This window comes from Ciconia boyciana, chromosome 23, assembly GCF_034638445.1.
Source record: "Ciconia boyciana chromosome 23, ASM3463844v1, whole genome shotgun sequence".
In the NCBI taxonomy this organism is placed as follows: Eukaryota; Metazoa; Chordata; class Aves; order Ciconiiformes; family Ciconiidae; genus Ciconia; species Ciconia boyciana.
The window spans coordinates 3,569,379-3,582,161 of record NC_132956.1 but is presented as its reverse complement, the minus strand read 5'-3'; the positions used below and the strand labels follow the sequence as shown (position 1 = coordinate 3,582,161).

At 63.4% G+C, this 12,783-nt stretch overlaps 1 protein-coding gene across 3 annotated transcripts in view; it reads right to left on the bottom strand.

Annotated features, from left to right (window-relative positions):
* The window catches only part of PLEKHA6 (pleckstrin homology domain containing A6), a 48,707-nt gene that overhangs the window by 6,265 nt on the left and 29,659 nt on the right, over nt 1–12,783 (bottom strand). For all 3 annotated transcript variants that reach the window (XM_072844655.1, XM_072844654.1, XM_072844653.1), the window contains 11 exons: nt 10,809–10,984; nt 10,083–10,571; nt 9,178–9,688; nt 8,622–8,708; nt 3,816–3,884; nt 3,301–3,381; nt 2,882–3,031; nt 2,305–2,400; nt 1,710–1,821; nt 1,413–1,552; nt 505–654 (listed from right to left, as the gene is read on the bottom strand). In XM_072844655.1, the coding sequence (XP_072700756.1) occupies nt 505–654; nt 1,413–1,552; nt 1,710–1,821; nt 2,305–2,400; nt 2,882–3,031; nt 3,301–3,381; nt 3,816–3,884; nt 8,622–8,708; nt 9,178–9,688; nt 10,083–10,571; nt 10,809–10,984 (2,061 nt within the window). The remainder of the gene's footprint in view (nt 1–504; nt 655–1,412; nt 1,553–1,709; nt 1,822–2,304; nt 2,401–2,881; nt 3,032–3,300; nt 3,382–3,815; nt 3,885–8,621; nt 8,709–9,177; nt 9,689–10,082; nt 10,572–10,808; nt 10,985–12,783) is intronic.

The following is a 12,783-nucleotide window of genomic DNA, read 5'->3' as shown; positions in this document are numbered from 1 at the left end:
CCAAGGCATTACCAGGAATTCCCAAATCCAGGTTTGCCCTGGCTGGGCAGGAATTGGGGGGGCTCACCCCCACCGGCAGAGCTCGCCAGTACTACACAGCAGGGAGCAGCACCACGGAAGGACAGCGAGAGAGGCGAGGGCAGAGGAAAGCAGAAGGGCTGACACCAGGGGCTGCAGCAGCTTCGGGGGCTGCCCAGGAGCCAGTCCCTGTCCCGAGTGAGCGCAGTGGGTGCTGCGCGTGGGTGCAGGGGACCTGGTGGGGACAGGAGGGCCACGGTGAGGCTGCTGGGGGAACACTGCTCGTTGCTCCCCTCGGAGAGGGCACCAGCCACGCGCTGCTGTGCCCTAGCCGAGTGCCACCTCCACGCTGTCCCTGTCCCCTCTGCCAGGACAGAGGGTGGGCAGCCCCACTGCCCGTCTCGTCCCAGCCCCTGCCAGCTGATGTCTCGGGGAGGAAGAGGATGGGGCCGCTGCTGCGGGGCTGCTCTGGAGAGGTTTCGGTACCTGTCCCCTCTTCGCCTCGCCGCCTTGCTGCCAGGAAGGGGAGGTGGGGTACGGCCAGAGGCGGCTCTCGCCGGGGAGTGGAGGAACGGTCGGAGGAGACTCCAGGGGTACGTAGGACTTGGGGAGGGGAGGTCGAGGCGGGCCTGGTTCCTGGGGTGGAGAGGAGCGTGAGGCGTGAGAGCAGAGACACTGAGAGCCATGAAGGAAGAGAGAATTAGAAAAAGATCGAGACAACACACAGTGGAAGCGTAGAGCCAAGGAAAGGAGGAGGGAGAGCAGCCGGCCGCCGCTCCCGGGGCCCCGCGGTCTCCGTGTCCCCATGCAGAGGGGACAGCGCTTCCCACCTCCCGCGCTGCCCTCGCTGCTGCATGTCCCCCCGGGGCAGCGGGGCCAGGCAGGGCTCGGGGGCTGCCCAAGCGAGGGGCTCCCGAGCTTGGGGCTGGCAGCCCCCAGAAGACATCGGCATCGCCTCTGCGCAGCCAGGGGGGGTTGCGGAGTCCCCAAATTCCACCCTAAACTTCATGTGGACCAAGGTGAGACCAGTACTGCTGGACCCCGAGCAAGGGCAGCGAGAGGGGACTGTGGTGGCACCAGGGGCTGGTCCTGAAGCCAAAGGCTGGAGCTGAGCAGCTCTCAGCCTTCAGGGCTGCTTGATGCAGGAGCCCAAAGGCTGCAAAGCTCAGCCACAGCCCCCGCAAGGATCATGGGCCCAGATGTCACTGGGGGACACCACAGCCCATGTACGTGGCCAAAACGGTGACCCCAGGCAGAGACATGAGGAAACACAGCCACGCTCGGTGCCTGGTGCCCGCCCGTCCCCTGAGAGCCAGGGCTCGGGCCAGCCTGTGAGCCAGGCTGGGGACCCGGTGGTGGCAAAGGGCTCCCTAGGGACATCCTGGCTCACTCACCTCACCGGGTCCTGGCTTGGTGGGTGAGCCCTGGGAGCCAGAGACGAGGGAGAAGGGGCTGAGGGGGCTGGTGAGGCTGGCCGAGCTCAGGGGGCTGGCGGGGCTGTTGGAGCTGTACGTCCCCGAGGGGCCAATGGCCACTGTGGAGAAAAGCAGAAATAAGTGCGTGCACCAGGGCCTCCGTCTCCCTGAGCGGGTGCTGCCATCTGCCTCGTGGCAGCACAGGCACCAGGGACGTCCCAAGCTGGGGCACGCTGAGGTTTGTGCTGTGCAAGGGCCGGGACGGACCCCGCTCACCTCTGTGCTTGGCAGTGTCCGTGCCGCGGGATGGGTTGTTCTTCCTCAGCCCTTCCATCACGTCCTGGATACGCCAGATCTCCTTCTGGATCTGCCGGTTGAGCATTTCATTCTGCAGGGGAGAAAAGGCAGCGGTCAGAGCGGCTCCCACCGCTCCCAGCCCTGCTGCACCCCAGCCCCGCTGCACCCCAGCCCCAAGCCGAGCCGTGGGACCCGTGGGTGTTCAGCTGAGGCAGACAAAGCCTGGGGGGGTCTGAGCCATCACGCCCACAACTCGTCTCCTGCCAGGAGCCATCTCTCTGCTCCCCCTCGTGCCCACCGCAGGCTGGGGGGAGCTGACGGAGCCCCAGCAGCATGGGGAGCACTGGGCTGCAGCCCGCGATGGCACCCAGGTGCCGACGGTTCCTCAGCCCCTCTGCCCTTGCCTGTAGCCAAAGCTGGCCACCGAGGGCTGAGCATGGAGCAGCCACTTGCAAATCGGTTCTTTGGGGGGAGCGGAGGGCTGAAGGAACCAGGAGCTTTCCACCTCCACGGGGATGGCAGAGGGACCCCAGGGATGGCAGGGGGACCCTGGGGCCAGCGGGGTCCCACTCACCTGGATGTCCAGGTTCAGCTGCTCCCAGAGGTCATCGTGCAGGGCGGACACCTCGCTCTCCAGGCTCTCATACTCGGCAGTGCTATTCGCCAAGGCCTCGGGGGGGGAAGACGGGTGGGTTAGGGGGTTTTTGGCAGGTTTCTCCCCTGGCTGCCAGCAGCCCTGGCCAGTGCAGCATGGGAGCACCCGGGAAATCACGAGGACGCTGCACCCAACACAACCCACCCCGAGGCATCCGGCAGCGGGGGTACCAGCTCTGCCGTGCTCCAGCCAGGCTGTGCCCAGGGCAGCGCGTGGTGCTGACGGCACGTCGGGCACAGCAGTGTCGGGGAGCCAGAGTCGGAAGCAGGAGCTGAGATGGCTCCGGGCACATGTGCCAGCTTGGCACCACGAGGGTTGATTTCCTTTGTCCCCAGTGAGGGACTTTGGCTTGTCTGGGACCACAGCGAGCCAAGGGGATTTCCCTCATTATTTTTTTTTTTTACAGGAAGGGAGAAAAGGGATCGCGGCAGGTGGGGGAGACAGTCCTGCTCAGGGCTGGCGGGAAGGGGACCGCAGCGGAGGGGGAGCCACTTACCGTGCTGGCCTGCGACAGCTCCACACGGATGTTGATGAGCTGGTTCTGGAGCGATTCCTTCTTGTGCAGCAGCTTCTCCGGGTAGGCGGGCTGGCTCCCGAACATCTCCAGCTCCTGGTGTGTCCCCATCAGGGCACTCTCCAGGCTCTCCTGGGGGGGACGGTAGGGAGATGCAGCTGTGAGAGCCTGGCTGGTGCAGGAGCTGCAGTCCCTCTCCTTAACAGGCCACTAATGCACGGGGACTCCCAGAACCATGGCATGGCCAGGGCATCTCCTCCAGCTCAGAAACATCCCCGCTGAGCTGTCCCCAAGACAACGGGACATGTCACTTCCTCGCCACGAAGGTGCTGCCTGGGCACGGCCGTCACCGTGCAGCCAGGTTTGTCCCCGGACGGCCACCTGAGCTGCCCACCACGTACCTTCTCTGCTCGAAGCTGCTGCACCAGCCTCTCCTGCTCCCGCAGCACCTTGTTCTGCTCACAGAGCTTCCCCAGCAGCTTCTGCACCCGGACGGGAAAGAGAAAGGGAGGAGAGGATGAGAGCCCAGCGATGGGGTGCACCCGTGTGAACGGCTCTGTGCTCAGCTGGGAGAGACGGGATGCAGCTGGGACACGGCCCACGGGGTTGGTGTGATGGGACAACGTGTGGCTCTGGGGAAGGTTTCCAGCCTGCTGCTCTCATTGCAGGGACCTCAGCCCCGGCCAGGGTCACACGAGCCAAATCTAGACATGGGGCAAGACCAAGCAGCTAAGCTCAGTGGAGGATTTAGTCCCCAAGCAGCACACACCGCACTTGGGGCAGCACCCGGTCCCACCCCGACTGTGCAGGAGCACTTGGCACAGCTCTCCCTATGGGGATAGCAGACCTGCTGCGGAGGACAGGGACAACAGCACGGGGCAGAGGGGGGACACGCAGGATGGACGTTTGCTCTTACATCGGTGTCTTGCTCGCTTATCTTGTAGGCATGCAGTGTCTCCCTGTAGGCCTCCGGGAAGGGCGTCACCTGCAAGCAGAGCGTGGGGTGAGCCCGGCTCCCGGAGCCCCTGGGGAAGGTGAGGCAGCTCCCAGCCCCTCTCCCCGAGTCCCGTGAGCGGGGAAAGAGAGGCGAGAGCTGAGTCTCCGGAGGCGGCGGGTGCTCCCCGCAGCAGGCACGGCCGGGCAGATGCCAGCATCGGTGGGGAGGCAGCGGGTGCTGCAGGCAGCGCGGGATGTCGGTGCTGGAGGTCTCACCCTGGCCCTGCCCGGTGGCTCGGATGAAGGCACAACCTCCTTCCCCGTTCCCAGCCCCGGTGCCCATGAGCTGGGTGAGCCACAGGAATTAGCTGAGACAACCTCTCCGCAGGACGCCAAGAGCTGAGTTAAAGAGATGCCTCGTGAATCATTAACCGCCTGGGTATAACTGCCACCATTTCACAGGCAGGGAAACAAAGGCAGAAAGATTAAGCTGTAATCCCACTTAGCAGAGTGGAAACACCTATAAATCAGCAGCTGCATCAGGGCCTGTTTACCATCCGGCTTCTCTGTGAGTCATTTTCCTTTCCTGGAAATCTAAATTACTAATGGGACCTCAACAATTACATGCCTCCAAGATCTCGAGATGAAAGGCATAAGATAGGAAGAAGGGGATCATTATTGCTAGAAAGCAAGACGCTGCTTTAGAGCCATTTAAAACTACAGGACAATGCAAATAGACCTGAACCTGGGAAATGCCCAGCACAGCTGGAGGCAGAGCCTGGTGGACAGGGATGCTGCTGCCTCCAGACAGGGAGCCCAGCCAGCGAGAGCGTCTCAGCAGCTCCAGCTTCGCCCTCCAGCATGTCCCCACTCCCCGCGCACAGCAGGTGGGAACAGGCACCTTCCCTTCATCGCAAAACCTCAGCGATCGCCCGGCCGCTGCACGCTCGCACGGCCAGGAGATGCCCTGGGCAGCACAGCGGGGCCCCACGACCCCTCTGCCCGGGGCTGGTGGCACGATGGGCTGCGGGTCCCAGTGACCCGGTGACACGTTCCCAGCTGATGGGACCTGCCTGCGCTTGGAGCTGCAGCCCAGCATCAGCAGGGACATCTCAATGCTTTTGCAGCCTCTCCAGGCAGGGGAACTGAGAAGTGCAGAGCCTTAGGGGGGGTAAAAGGCTGTTTCGCCTCCCTGTTATAGGAGTTATTGCTTTGGTTTAAGAGCCTTGGGCTGGATTCCTGTCTTTAAGTCATCCCACACCTTCTCCTTGCCTCCTTAACACACGACGGCAAACAGAGGGTGAGCAAAGCACCCAAGGCCAGCCCAAACAAGGGTGAGTTCAGGACCACTGCGTCCCCACCTTGTGCTCCCAGCACAAGGATTTACTGGGTTTTAATGGCTCATGGATGGATTAGCAAAGCCTGTGATGGACTAGCAGGTCACCGAGAGCATGATGTGCCAGAGCCGCATGGATGCTGGAGTCTGCACGAGTGGAAATGGCAGGAGGTGACCTCGGGGATGGAGCGCGGGGCGGCTGGCGTGGCTGCCATGCACGAGCCATGCACGGCCCGGCGGCCGGAGGCTTACTTGCATGTAGAGCTGAGCCCTAGGGGAGGAGGTCTCCACCATCCTGTTCACCATACTGATCAGGGTTTCGCTCTCGCTCATCTGCGGCAGACAGGGAAGGAAAGTTCAGAAGTCAGCAGAGACGTGCTCGCGTGCTGCAGTGCTCGGGTGCCGTCAGAGCAGCGGGGTGGCTCAGTCCAGGAGCCCTCAGGGCATTGGGCTGCAAGATGCCATCTCCAAGAGATGTCCCAGGGGCTCGAGACACAACGGGACGGCTGCCCTGGGCTGCTGCTGCTCCATTTTGTGCAGTCAAGAGTGTCCTAGGCTGGTTGCACGCCCTGGAAACTTTGTTGAGGGGAAGACACAGATAAAACCGAGCCAGCCCCAAGATGGGCGGCAGCAAACCGCACACACAGACACAAGCTTGCACAGACTCCCACGGCTGCAACGCACAGTGTGGTCCCGACAGACAGACAGACGGGCCCCGCTCCTCGTGCTGACAAACGGCTCGGTGCCCTGCGCTTGCGGCGGAGCCAGGGCTGGGATGGCCCCGCTCAAGGCGCAGATGAGCTCCAGGCATAGGGGAAGGTGACGGAAGCCTGGGGCTGGGGACAGCAGCGTCCTCGTCTCCAGTCCAGCAGCCTCAAGCAGCGGAGCCGGAAACAGGGTGCTCCCGCGGAGATGGCACATTGTGGCCGTGCTGCCAGGCAGGGCAAGGATGCCACAGTGTTCAGCATGCCTGTACCTCCCCAGAGCTGCAGCCGGCCGGCAGCGCTGCCCCGGGCTGTGCCGAGCCCTGCAGGGGAGCGGGACAGACCCCGACCCCGGGGCCCATTCACACCCCTGCAACACGCAGGGTTTTCCTGCTCCCGGTGCACTGCTGCCGGGGCACACCGCCAGCCACGGCCGCAGGGTCCCTCGGTACCGTGCGGTGGAGCCGCTCAAATCCGCAGCACCAGAGCTTCACCGCTGCCTTTGCCTGCAGAAGCGCTGCAGGAGCCCGCAGCCCAGAGCAGACGATACAAGGGAAGCCCCTCGTGCCCTGCGGCCATGACCCTCGAGGTCCAAATGGTGACGGTGGTTTAAGCACAAACCAAGGACCAAACCCTGACTGGGGGTGGGTCAGCAAGGTGGGGTGCAGCCGAGGGAGCCGTCCCCGCAACCGGACAAACAAGGAGAGAGAAAATAAAGCAGCAAGCTGTTTGAAAAGAGATACTTGACAGCGTCACTCCGAATTAGTCTCTCCAGAGGTCAGCAGGAGAGGAGGAGGAGATGCAAAGCCTTTTTAGGGAGTGTTTTAAAGAGCCGTGGAGAGCGAGCGTTGCTGCCGATGGCTGTGAAATAATCCAGAGAGCTTTTATTGCAGCGAGTGCTCCTGCCTGTCCTTGGCTCTGCTCCAAGGCAGACACAGATCTTGGCGATTACTGCACCGATGGAGATTTGCAGACTAATGAGATTGTCTCTGGAGCAGCTCCCTCAGTGCAAGCCTGGCTTTTGCAGGCAAGCGCCTGGGCTGCAGCACTGGCCGACACCTCCTGTCCCTGGCTTTGACTCCAGCCGGTGGCTGGGGTTTCCACCCCACTAGTCCCGGGGGTCTCTCCCAGCCGGATTGCCCTCACCCCGCTCCTGGGGTGAAGTCAGTTCACAGCTTTCCTCCAAACACCCCCTGCCATGCAAAAACCTGGGAGCTGCTGCTTTGGTATCGGTCCCAGCGGGTCCCTCGCCCCAGCCCTGCATCAAGCCTCTCGCCTTCGAGGAGGAACAGGGCCAGCGCGTCACCAAAACCACCTCGCACCCGTTCAGCTCCCCACAGCTCGCCCGGCCATCCCCGCACAGGGGGCATCGGCCCCAGGACCCCTGCAGCAGCCTGGCTCGCACCGATGCCGGAGGCACTGCCGGGTGTGGGGACACGCTGTCCAGCACGGCCACGCTGGCACCGTGCACCGGTGTCCTGCACGGCCCTGCGCCAGCGCGGTGCAGACCGACCTGGGGAGGGTTTCAGAGCTGGCTGCCTCCCCTGCACCCCGGGAGCAGCTCCCCGAGGCCCCGGGCATGTGGGAAGCTGCCCCAGCTCCCCCCGAGAATCCCACCGGCTCCAGCACACCACACAGAAGGCACTGTCAGGGGGATTTTTCTGCCAAGCAACGAGCAACCCTACAGACGGGATGGATGGAAGAAGCAAACCAAAGACAACTCGTGCTGCTTTAATGCCAAGAAGGGTGAGGATGGATGTTAGGGGAAGAGATGCTGCGCTGGGAGGGAAGGGGAGGCCGTTGGGGACAGGGCACATGGGACGTAAGCAGTGTGAGGCTTGCAGCCAGCTCTGCCTACCTGCTGGTCCAAATACTCTAGGTTTCTTTGCAACTGAAGGTCTAAAAGTTCATCCTACCAGGAGCCAGCAGGCACGCGGCAAGAAACGAACACACAAAACATATAAAAGAAGAAGCAAAGCAGTTAGGTGAAGGCTACGGAAATGCGAAGACCTCTCGGCCAGGGAAGCGAGGCACTTCCCCGGCACAGAGCTGGGAGAGCTGCCATGGATGTGCCCTGCGGGAGACCTGCTCTCCTCCCAGCTCTCCCTCCTGGCTAACGGTGCCTTGGAAGAGGTACGGCCCTTCCCCTGCGTCTCTGGCTAGCGAGGATGGATGGCAGCATGGATAGCTTATGGTAACTTGGGCTTCTCCCTCTTCCAGCGGCTGGTCCTGCCCTGTGGTTTTGGGACCACGCTCTGCCCGGGGATCACCCGGTCTCACCCTGCCGGCTCCAACCCCTCAGCGCTTCGAGGGGAAACACAATGCAGGAGAAAGCAGCAGCTGTAGCCAGAAGTGAGGAAGCAAGAGGGGGGAGAGGTGCAGGGTGTGCGCCAGCCTCAGCCCCGTCCTTGCCGGGGACCGCCCTGGGGGTGACGAGCCCGGCCCAGCATCGCAGGGCGTACGGGGGTCCGAGGGCGTCCCGCTGCCCCCGCGACCTGGGGCCTGCGGGGCAGGGACCAGGGGCTTTCCACAAGGATTTCCTTCGGGCACAGCCAGGAGGGACCAGAGAGACCAGTAAAAGGACCTGTGGTCCCAAGCTGCCCCAGAGCAGCCCGGCTCTGACCCACAAAGCTGCCCCTGGAGCGGAGCGGTTCCTCCCCGGCTGTCGGAGCAAGGAGCCCCCGAGCTGGCTCTGTGCACCCCGGTCTGCTGGGGCTCACTCCCCCGCTGCCAGCAGCATACGTACCATTTTGTCATGGATGGTAGGGGATGCCGGGTAGTGGTACGGATACATTCCCGCAGGGACCGGCCGTCTGTCGCCCAGATAGTCATACTGAGAAGAGAGGAGACCCCCCAACCCCAAAACGAGAGACACGTGAGAGGTGTGCGAGAGGCCAGAAAGCATGTGCAAGGGCAGACCCCAGCCCCACAGCAGGGTCAGGCCCGGCTTTGGGGCACACAGCAGAAAGACAGGGACACCAGCACTCCCTGCATGGGAGCACATCACTTGTAGTGGCCCTGAAGACCCCCGGGCTCCCATCCCATCCCCTCCGGCCCCATCCCTCCGGGTTCACAGCAGCACAGGAGCAGCCAGAAGGGAACAACGACAACCTGGGAAGCTTTACAGGATGGCAAGGGGGGACCTAAAGCCATCAGCTGCTGCAAGCCATGGACTCGGTGGCATTTTGAGGCCAGGCCATGCATGCAGAGGGGACAAGCTGTGCTGCAGCATCCCTGTCCTGATGACCCCAGCGAGGGTCCCCCTCCGACCTTGTGCACCCCGAGCGCCGATGGGCATTTACCTTCGGAGAACTGATGGATCGCCTCATCATGAAGGTGGTGGGGTCGGCATAAATCTCCTCTCCCCGGGGCGGCAGCCGCTCGAAGCGGGCGCTGGGCGAGCGGACGGGGGAGTACACCCGTGCTCGGCTGTAGGAGCCCTGGCTGGGCGAGCGGGGCACAGAGCGGGAGCGGGGCTGCAGCGACATCCGTCGCAGAGAGCCTGAGGCTGCATCCACCTCATCCAAGTAGGTCGGCTGCCTCCCGGGACCGGGCAGCCAAAGCGGGACATCTTGCCGGCCAAACCCGGGGTGTTCCTTCCAGTCGCGGAGCTGGTAGGTGCCCCCATTGCGGAAGGAGTGCCGCTTGTCCTCCAGCGCCCAGGGTGGGCTCACCCGCTCGTAGGCGGGCATGGAGCAGATGCTGTCGGGGCGCACCCCGGGCGGGTAGTACTGGTAGTCCTCGGGGTACTGGGGCGAGTAGGGGGAATAGTAGTCGGGCACCCGGCGAGACACGGGGTAAAACCTGGTGGGGCTGGGGTGGGAAGAGAGCCGTGAGAGCCGGGTTGGTGGCCAGGCGATGCCCAGCCCCTCACTCCGCATCCAGGGGTCCCGGTGAGCGAGGACAGCCTTAGAGCAGGCAGCTCTGACACTAGCATGCGGAAAGCTGGCTGGCCGGCATCCCTCCTCCCAAGGACTCCACGGTGGCCTCCATTCCAAAATACACCCTGCTCGACTTTTCGGGGTGTCCCACGCCCAGCTCAGAGCTGGCACGTGGGGACAGCCCAGAAAGGAGATTTTCTGACCCCAGGAGGGGATAAGGCAGGTGGGAAGGGGAAAATCATTCCCGGAGCATCACCTGAGGGGCAGCCCTGGCAAAAAGGAGCAGGACCCCCCCCTGCACCCAGCCAGCCCTCCGCAGCCCTCACCTCCGCAGCTCCTCGGGGGGCACGGCCCCCCGGCGCGAGTTCACCCACTGCTGCAGCTGCGTCATTGAGCTCTTGCGCTGGGCGATCTTCTCAGGGTTGGTGCGAGGGGCAAAGCCCCGGCGGTGGACCACGCTCTCCCCATCGGGCGGGGGGTATGCGGTGCTGCCGGGGCGGCTGGGCGATGAGTACGGCCAGCCGTTGGGCTGGGGCGGCCGCTCCACGCTTGCCGGCACCCGGTGTGCCTCGGGGTAAGGACTGCCGGGCTCCGAGGGCATCTCCTGCCCGGCGATGCCGTTGGCTTTGGCCAAGGGCTCCTTCTTGCTCTCTGTCCTCTCCGACTTCCTCTCGATCTTCTCTGAGCCACGGCCATCGCCTTCCCCCCGGGTCTTGGCGTCGGGGTCAGCTTTGGGGTGCTCGCGGTGGACAGCGTTGCGGTGGTGGTGGTGGTGTTTGCTGGGGGGGATGTTTTCAGAGTCTGGCTTCTCGTGCCTGGAGGGTGCCCAGACAGGAGAGAGGGTTACCTTCCCTTTGCAATGCCCCTGGGATGGCCGATAACATCCCGTCCCGTCCCTCCCTCAGCCTTGGGGTGCCAATGCTCCCCCAGCTCCGTTGTCCAGAGGGACCCTCATGCTCCCAGGAGGTCCCCAGTCACGATGCATGGCCCCTCCGCCTCATCTCCAAAAGACCAGGGGAGGGGAGCAGCACAGGGAGACGGTGGGCGCTGACCTCTGGGTCGGGGGGATCTGCACCCGGGCGGCTTCGCCCATGGCTTGGATCCAGGACTCCTGCTCCTCTGTGTTCTCGGCGCTGAAGAAGTAAGTCCGGATGCCAGCGTGCTCGGCCTGGGGAGACAGGGACTGCTCGTTACTCGCTGGCATCTCCTCCACCCAGCACACCGTCACCTGCAGGGAGGCAGAGAAGTGGGGAGAGAGACAGATAGGAGGGTGAGAGCTCCATTTCCACCCTGGCATGAGGTCCTGCTGCCGCAGGAGAAGCCAGGCACGGTCCTTCCCTCCCCTGCCCGAGCCTTGCAGTGACATGCATCCTCAGCGGCGCCGAGCGGGAGGAAGGCTTTGCAGGCAGAGCCAGCGCCAGCCCTCATCCCCTCGCAGGGGATCCCCCGGGGCCACGAGTCCCCCATGGTCACCCTCAGAGATGCTCAGGACCAGCCCTCCCCAGGGCCCTGTGCCGGAGGAGCAGCACCCTGGCGCTAAGGTTGCTGCACCCCAGCATCGAGCGGGTCCCCATGGGGCGCACGGGGCCAGCAAAGGGTCCACATCCCAGCACGAGCGGCAGCACTGGATGGAGCATTATCATTCATGCAGGGTTAGGGGGAAGGTGGCTTCTGGGCCCAGACAACATTTTGGGGGAAAAAGGTTCGCTTTTGGTCCAAGATACTGGTGCCCACTCTCCACCCCGTGCTGGAAGGCAGGTCTGGCTATTCAGGGCCTTTTCGAAGCTTCCACCTTCCCCCTCTCTGTAAAGGGACGGGAGGCAGTGAGGAGGAAGAAAAGGGAGAAAGCAGGAGGTTTTTCCCCCCTAAAGATGGGAAATGGGATTCTGATTAAAACCCTCCCTCGGGTTTCCATCTTCCCCTTCCCCAGAGCATGCAGCCCTTGTGCCCAGCTGCGGGGTCACCTCCTGCAACCCCCATGCACTCCTGCCTCTAAAAGCTCTGCAGCCAGAGCAAAAGATCAAACCAAACCACTTCATCCCCTGGGTTAGTGCGAGCAGGGTGAGCGGAGCATGCCGGCAAGCCTGTGGGTCCCTGACGCTTCTGCATGCATCAGAAACACAAGAAGGTACTACCTAGGTGGTGGCTGGGTGGTGGCGTGGTGGATGGGCACGAAGAGAGACCTCCTATCCGGGGATCCTCGCCCGCAGAGAGAGGAGGAAACACAGACAAGGGTCAAGCCGCAGCGTGGCAGGAGCGCGGGTGCTGCAGCACAGACCTCTCCCAGCCATCGGGACCTTCTCTACCCTTCTCTGAACAAAACCATCCCCCAAAACTCTCGTGTGCAGATGGAAAGGCAGGCACGCGCCTGCAGAGCTCAGTTTGTGGGCAGCAGCTTTGCAAGGCTCTTTCTCCACCAGTGTCACAAGCCAAGAGGCATTTTGACACTCCCAGGTCACTTCTCTGCTCTCAACTGCAGAAGCCGCGGGCAAAGAGACGCCTCACCGGCTGCCAGCATCAGCACAGGCACACGGGAGAGCCCGTGCTGCCACTCGCCAGCACTCACCCCTAAACCGTGCTCAGCTGAGCTTAAACGCAGATTTAAAGGAAGCAGCTACAAAAATCCATCCCTTAGATTGGAAAAACTCCTCCGCAGTGCCCTGCGGGGACCCCAGGCGCCGGCTCCTGCCATGCTCACGCGCAGGACGGCGCACGCTGGGTTTTTGCACAAGTGTACACGAGTGCAAGCCAGCCGGCGCATCGGTCCGTCAACAAGCGAGTGCTAACACGACTCTCCCAGGGACCGTGGGCAGCACAAGCAGTCGTGCCAGTGAAGGTGCGTTGGCGATGCCAACAAGTGCCGTGGCGGTGCCGGGGAAGCTCAGCCCCTGCTCTGAGCGAGGGATAGCCACGGTCTGCGGCTGGCGGTGGGCGCGGGAGAGCCCCGGCTGCAGCAGCCGCCCTCCGCCTCTCGCTGCTCTCCTCTCCAACACCCACGGCAGCACAGGCTGACGAGCAGCGACTCAT